The 7,826-nt window shown below is 42.2% G+C and overlaps 1 protein-coding gene and 1 pseudogene across 3 annotated transcripts in view; one reads left to right on the top strand and one right to left on the bottom strand.

Moving 5' to 3' along the window:
* The first annotated feature begins 1,360 nt into the window (after positions 1-1,360).
* Positions 1,361-1,844, top strand: LOC126059487 (60S ribosomal protein L27a-like; annotated as a pseudogene).
* A 2,269-nt stretch (positions 1,845-4,113) lies between these two features.
* PBLD (phenazine biosynthesis like protein domain containing) overlaps positions 4,114-7,826 on the bottom strand; it is a 47,017-nt gene continuing 43,304 nt past the window's right edge. For all 3 annotated transcript variants that reach the window (XM_049855183.1, XM_049855184.1, XM_049855182.1), the window contains one exon: positions 4,114-6,743. In XM_049855183.1, the coding sequence (XP_049711140.1) occupies positions 6,631-6,743 (113 nt within the window). In that variant the 3' untranslated portion in view covers positions 4,114-6,630. The remainder of the gene's footprint in view (positions 6,744-7,826) is intronic.

Here is a 7,826-nt window from a genome sequence, read left to right as displayed (position 1 = left end):
ATTTTTGGAGGACACAATTCAATCCGTAACATTCCACTCTTTGGCCCCCCAAAATTCATGTCCTTGCCAGGTGTGAAACACATTCACCCCATCGTACCATAGCAAAATCTTAAACCCAAGTCCAAAATCTCATCTTCTGAAAAAGTCTGCATCTGTGAAATCCAGAATACAAGTTATCTGCTTCCAAAGTGCAGTGGTAGAACAGGTACAAGCTAGGCATTTCCATTACAAATGGGAGAAATTGGAGGGAAAGAAGGCATAACAGGTGCCAAGCAAGTCAGCAGAACATATTACATCAGCTGTGAAGCCTTGAAAACAATCCTTTGTTCTTTGAGACCATTTTTACAATTGTCCTGCTCTCCAGACTCTAGGGTATAGGCCACACTCTCCAGATTCTGAGTGGAGGCCCCTCAGCCCTGGGCTTCAGCTCCACCTTCCAGGTCCACTAGAATGGCAACTCTGCTCCCTCAGCTTTGGCCAGCCCCATTCTCCTAGACCACCTGAGTGGCAACTCCGTCCTTTGAGATCAAAGTAGATCTGCTTCCTGTGTTCCTTGTCTCTTCAGCTTCTGCTTCCTGGTTCCTTGGACTCTTGGGCCTCACCCCCCATGTCTGCCCTGCTGAGACAAGTGTTCCAAAGCTCTTTAGTTCCACTGATAAGTGCCTGGAGGCACCCCACTCTGCCAGGAAGCCTCCTTCACAAAGGCACTCAGCTCTCTTGCTCTGTGGGTTGGCTCTAGCACTGTCCCATGCTGGTCTCTTGGTTCTGCTGCTATCATTTCTCTGCTGCTGCTTCTCACCATCTGTGCAGTGCCCAGTGTAACAGCTCTCCTCAGTTCCTTCTGAACCCTCACCAGAATCGCCTTTGACATCCATAATTCCACCAGCAGTCTCTTCAAGGCAATCTGGGCATTTACCATTAGGCATTTTAAAATTCTTCCAGCCTGTATCCATTCGCAGCTTCAAAACTACTTCCACATTTTGTGTATCTATTAGAGCAGCACTCCACTCTTCCGGTACCAAATTCTGTCTTAGTCATCTAGTGCTGCTATAACAGAAATACCACAAGTGCATGGATTTAATAAAGAGAAATTTATTCTCTCACAGTCTAAGAGACTAGAAGTCCAAATTCAGTGTGTCAGCTCCAGGGGAAGGCTTTCTCTCTCTGTTGGCTCCATAGGAAGGTCCTTGTCATCAATCCTCTCCTGGCCTAGGAGCTTCTCAGCACAAGAACCTCGGGTCCAAAGGAAGGACTCTGCTCCCAGCATTGCTTTCTTGGTGGTATGAGGTCCCCGTGTCTCTGCTTGCTTTTCTCTTTTATATCTCAAAAGAGGTTGATTGCTCTCTTTCGCCTTGGGCGCTGCCATGCCATCCAGACTGAGGAAGACCCGGAAACTTAGGGGCCACGTGAGCCACGGCCACGGCCGCATCGGCAAGCACTGGAAGCACCTAGGAGGCAGGGGTAATGCTGGTGGCATGCATCACCACAGGATCAACTTCGACAAATATCATCCAGGTTACCTTGGGAAGGTTGGTATGAGACATTACCACTTGAAGAGGAACCAGAGCTTCTGTCCTACTGTCAACCTCAATAAGTTGTGGACCTTAGTCAGTGAGCAGACAAGGGTAAGTGCTGCCAAAAATAAGACTGGAACTGCTCCCGTCATTGATGTGGTGTGATTGGGCTACTACAAAGTTCTGGGGAAGGGAAAGCTCCCAAAACAACCTGTCATCGTGAAGGCCAAATTCTTCAGCAGAAGAGCTGAGAAGATTAAGGGTGTTGGGGGTGCCTGTGTCCTGGTGGCTTGAAGCTACATGGAGGTTAATTAAATGTTAAATGCTTTTCCCTTACGTCTGAGTGTAGGTTCTTTGGTGTCATCTCTACTTCCCTACCTGTGTAGCTAATGCTGAGCACTGCCAGCATCAGGACCCCACCTAACAGATTCTAGGAGTATGGAGGCCTATGTTTCCCTGCTGACTTCCCTCAGAAACTGTATGGTAGGGATACACCAGTACTTTAGAGGCTTGGTCCATTACCTAACTTAACACATCCTTTCGTTTATAAAGTGAAAATTACACCTGTTGATAATATATTATCTTCTGGTTGACCAAAAAAAAAAAGAGGTTGATTTAAGACCCAACCTAATCTTGTAGATTGAGTCCTGACTCATTAACATAACTGTCTCAAATCCTGGCTCATTAATATCACAGAGGTAGGATTTACAACGCATAGGATAATCACATCAGATGACAAAATGGTGGACAATCACGTAATATTGGAAATCATAGCCTAGGCAAATTGACGCACATTTTTGGGGGACACAATTCAATTCATAACAGTATGCATATACCAAACAGGTTTCCAAATGGGAAAAAAATTGCTCCGATTCTAATTCATTCTGTCTTAGGCTGGGTTCTCTAGAGAAACAAAACCAGTAAAGTGTATAAATATATATATGTATAAAGAGACTTATATCAAAGAAACAGCTCACTCGATAGTAGAGGCTGGAATGTCCCAAGTTCATGGATCAGGATAGAGGCTTCTCCTGATTCACGTAGCTGTAGGGGCTGGCAAACCCAAGATCAGTAGGTTGGAGAGCACTGCTATTGCTCAAGGGCTGTGAAGATTGATGAACCCCAAGATTGGCAGATAAGCTGATAGCTCAAGTCCTAAGAACCGGAGGTCAGATGAACAGTAGACAGCTGCAGGATCCAGAAAGGGCAAAAGCCAGAGCATCTGCTTATATTCAGATGCTGTACACACCTCCAAGGAAACTCTCTCTCAACTGATTGATTACTCATAGCAGATTCCATCATGGGAGTGATCACATGTAAACACTGAGAATCATGGCCCAGCCAAGTTGACACACAACGTTAACCATCACAGTCTACCTCTTGTCAACTTGGCACCTGTATACATCTCCCCAAACTATACTTAATCTCTGAATAAAGACCATTACAAAGTCACCTGGAGCAACAGAGGAAGAAGGAGAGTCACCAATAGAAGGAGGATATGGAATGTGTGGCTAATTGCCTCCATAAATACTGCCTCCTTTGCCATGAGACCAGAAGAACTGGATGGTGCTCAACTATCATTACTGAACATTTTGATTAAAGATTCTATAGCAGAATACTGATCAAAAGGGGGAAAGTGTAGGATAGAATTTAAAATTCTCATGAAATCCAGACTTCCTGGAACCATGAAGGCTAGATGAACCCCTGAAACTACTGCCCTGAGATAATCTTTAAACTTAAACCAAAAATATTCCTTGAAGTTTTCTTGAAACCAAACAATAGTTTAGCTTAACTAGTAAAAAAAACGTCTGCCTTGAGCATTACACTCTTTTAAGAACTATCTATATGGGATCAAAGTGACAATAGCAATTTGAAAGATTAGATAGGAATCTTAGGGGGCAGTGAGTTAATGTTAATGAGGGAGGAACAACTCAGGAAAGGAGGGTGAGAATGGTTGCACAACTCAAAGAATATAATCAATGCCACTGATTGTACACGTAGAAACTGTTGAATTGGTGTATGTTTTGCTGTGTATGTTCTCAACAATAACAACAAAATAAAATTAAAAAAAAAAGAACTTAGCACATTTGGGAAAGAAAATTCAGGCCCTTCAGACTATGCATTTATATAAAACGACTCATGCAATTCAGTCCCAGGTTCAGAAATCCTCATACTTTGTGAAAACCCTCCAGTCATGTCCTGCTGATGTGTTACAGTGAGTTGTGAAGTGTGTGTGGGGAAGGGTGCTCATTTGTTATTAAGATAAGGACTGAAGCTGGTACAATATTTACTTCACTGTAAATTAGGGGAAACATGAGATTCCTGTTATAATAAACTTTTACACACTTTACACACTTTAGCAAAAATAAATAAAAACAGGAAACATGGTAGCAATTAAGGTGAAAAAATTTGATGTACTCTATAGCACTTTTTGATTGGCTTGTAGTTTTAGAGATGGCTGGGAATTGCCATCAATGAGATTACCGGAAATGAACACTCTTACTGACTTGCAAAAGTCCCTACCTGAAAGTCAACTATAGCTATTCAGTATTACAGATTTAAGTGAACCCAAAGCTGTTAAAATGCATTTTATTGAAGAGAACAATTTAAGTTACCACATATCAGAAAAAAGGTTAAAATATTACATTGCTTTCAATGTTTAATAACACAGGAAGTAGTTTAAAGTACATACTCTTTTTAATTTTGGGATTTTGTTCTGATTCTTAGTTATTGCACATGAGTTCAACAATAAAATATTTTTTAGATACATTAATTTACCTTTAATCATATCACTCTATGCATGAACTACTTTCGCTTTTCTATCCTTGTCCATACACATTCGTAATTCTTCATGGATGTATAATGATGGTAACATTTTGTAGCTTACTCTGTTAGTATTATATCATTAAATATTTTTCTATATTTCCACAGAGTTTACTGGGTCTTCTTAATGGATGCAAAATATTCTATCAGGTACTTGCACCTAAATTTAAACGGTTTAATCTCACTCATAAACTTATTCCTCATTCTCTGATTGGTTGTCATAATCAAACAAAGTGATGACATTATTTTTGATACTGGTCACTTACATTTTAAATACATTCACAGGAACAGCCAAAACTCCTCTAATTAATTAGTCAGGAAGCATTCTTACGTCTCCACTAATACATCTTTATTTCTGTATTTATAATGTAAAAATTAACTGGACTACAAAGCAAGTTTGCTAAAGGCAGCCTGTTACTTTTTTTTTTTTTTTTTTGCAGAAAATACTTAGTCTTTAAAGATAGCAGCACCTGAGCTGGAGCCTCTTTTTTTTTTTAAATCTATTAGATGAAGTTTATTTGGGCACAAGATTCACAAATCAGATAGCACCGAAGCACATGTGGAAAGGTACTTCACCCAGTATCATCAGTGAAAGGCTTTTTTTTTTTTTTAATTGTACTTTAGATGAAGGTTTAATGAACAAACTGACTTCTCATTAAACAGCACACATATTGTTTTATGACATTGGTTAACAACCCCATGACATGTCAACGCTCTCCCTTCTCAAACTTGGATTCCCTATTACCAGCTTTCCTGTCCCCTCCTGCCTTCTAGTCCTTGCTCCTTGGCTGGTGTGCTCCTTTAGTCTTGTTCTATGGGCCTGTCTAACCTTTGGCTGAAGGGTGAACCTCAGGACCAACTGCACTACTGATCTAAAAGGGTGTCTGGGGGCCGTACTCTTGGGGTATCTCCAGTCTGTCAGGCCAGTAAGTCTGGTTTTTTTGTGTGAGTTAGAATTTTGTTCTACATTTTTCTCCAGCTCTGTCCAGGACCCTCTATTGCGATCCCTGTCAGAGCAGTCCGTGGTGGTAGCTGGGTACCATCTAGTTGTACTGGACTCAGTCTGGTGGAGGCCGTGGTAGTTGTGGTCCGTTAGTCCTTTGGACTAATCTTTCCCTTATGTCTTTAGTTTTCTTCATTCTTCCTTGCTCCCGAAGGGGTGAGACCAGTGGAGTATCTTAGATGGCTACTCACATATTTTTAGGACCCTAGACCCTACTCACCAAAGTAGAATGTAGAACATTTTCTTTATAAACCGTTATGCCAATTGAGCTAGATGTTCCCCAAGGCCATGGTCCCTACAGCCCTCAGCCCAGCAATTCAGTCCCTCAGGGAGTTTAGATGAGTCTATGGAGCTTCCATGACTTTGCCTTGTGCAAGTTGTGCTGGCTTCCCCAATATTGTGTACTGTCTTACCCTTCACCAAAGTTACCACTTATCTATTGACTTTTTAGTGTTTTTCCATCCCTACTCCACCCCTTCCTCGTAATCATCAAAGATCGTTTCTTTTTGTGTATAAACCTTTTCTTCAGTTTTTATAGTACTGGTCTCATACAGTATTTGTCCTTTTGTGATTGGCTTATTTCAGTCAGCATAATGCCGTCTAGATTCATCTATGTCGTGAGGTGCTTCTCAGATTCATCATTGTTCTTTATCACGACGCAGTACCCATTGTGTGTATGTACCATAGTTTGTTTATCCATTTATCTGTTGATGGGCATCTAGGTTGTTTCCATCTTTTTGCTATTGTGAACAATGCTGCAATGAACATTCAGGTGCATATGTCTATTCATGTGACAGCTTTTCTTTCTCTAGGATATATTCCTAGGGGTGGGATTGCTGGATTGTATGGTACTTCTATTTCTAGCTTTCTAAGGAAGCACCATATCGTTTTCCAAAATGGTTGTACCATTTTGCATTCCAACCAGCAGTGCATAAGAGTTCCAATCTCCTCAAAGCCTCTTCAACATTTGTTATTTTCTGCTTTTTCGATTTGTGCCAGTAATGCCGGGGTGAGATGGCATCTCATTGTGGTATTGATTTGCATTTCTCTAATGGCTAGTGATGGAGAGCATTTCCTCATGAGCCTATTGGCCACTTGAATGTCTTCTTTGGTGAAGTGTCTGTTCATTTCCCTGCCCATTTTTTAATTGGATTATTTGTCTCTTTGTTGTAGAGATGTTGGATTTTCCTATAAATTTTAGAGATTAGACCTTTGTCAGATTTGTAATAGCCAATTTTTTCCCCCCAGTCTGTAGGTTCTCTTTTCACTCTTGGTTCAGCTGGAGTATCTTTAGGCTGTCAGCGTGCCCTCCAAAACAATAGCAGCACCTCCCCTAATGTCAACCCGTCCATCAGCACGCACTGAAATCATCAGTTCTCCTCCTCGATGAGAACACTGAAAGGCTAGAGAAAGCAGAAAACAAGGCACAAATGGAGATCATTTCCCCTTTTTAATCAACAGAACAGAGTGAGACCTATTATTACAAGCCCTAGAGTCCTCCAAGGTCAGTTTAAGAATAAATTGGTTCATCTGTTTATGGTACTGCCCTCCCCCATTCTGCCGAGGGAGGACTGAGAGGGCCACAAATGCAATCTGGTCTGCAAAGTACACAGCTCTTTATCTTCCCTTCCTCAGCCTTCTCCCTGGCTATTTCCTCTACCACCTCTGGTGCTGTTCCAGACACAACCCACGTACAGCTGGCTCCCCAGCTCTCTCTAGGAGGAAGCAAGTGTGTGCGGAAAGATCGAGCCACCGACTAGACATCTCAGAAGTGAAGCAGGGTGGTCTGAGCCCTCCTGACAAGGTCTCATCTTCCCAGCTCTGAATACATACGATGCTGCCATTTGCCTGGTGCTGCCAATATGGTGGAAGATAAGACAGAGGATTCCTTCACTCATAATATCATCAGGCCACCCAGTGGGCCAGGCCAACAAAAAAGGCAAGGTCTCCGCCTTCCTGAGCTCAGTGCCTGGGGGAGTAATTAGGCTCATCAAGGAAAGAGACAGCCATGCTGCTATCCCCAAATCAAGGCCTCAGAGACCTAACCCTCCCACTAAGAGCCCCATCTTCTAGGGTCAGACTTCTACTCTGATAATCAGGACAGTGTAGCTCTACTGACTGCAATCTGGTATGTGTGTCCCTGAGCAATATTTTAATCACCAGGGGACTTGATTCCAAAGTAATTTGTTTGATTTTATCCCGTAACTAGCAATATCAGTAAGGAACCTTGATGATCATCAGTGACCATCCAGTCTCAATCTACCACGCTATAAATAACTTCTTTCGGCATGTCATCGGTATTACCTGCCATCAAGTCAGCCCCTAACTCATGGCAACCCCACGGACAATGGAACAAAGTGTTGCCCGGTCCTGTACCATCCCCATGAATGGTTGCGGATCAAACCATTGTGATCCATAGGGTTTTTATTGGCTGATTTTCAGATCACCAGGCCTTTCTTCCTAGTCCATCTTAGTTTGGACGCTCC

This window comes from Elephas maximus, chromosome 16 (genome assembly GCF_024166365.1).
Source record: "Elephas maximus indicus isolate mEleMax1 chromosome 16, mEleMax1 primary haplotype, whole genome shotgun sequence".
Lineage (NCBI taxonomy): Eukaryota > Metazoa > Chordata > Mammalia > Proboscidea > Elephantidae > Elephas > Elephas maximus.
The sequence above is the reverse complement of the archived record's forward strand: the minus strand, read 5'-3'. Positions and strand labels throughout refer to the sequence as shown.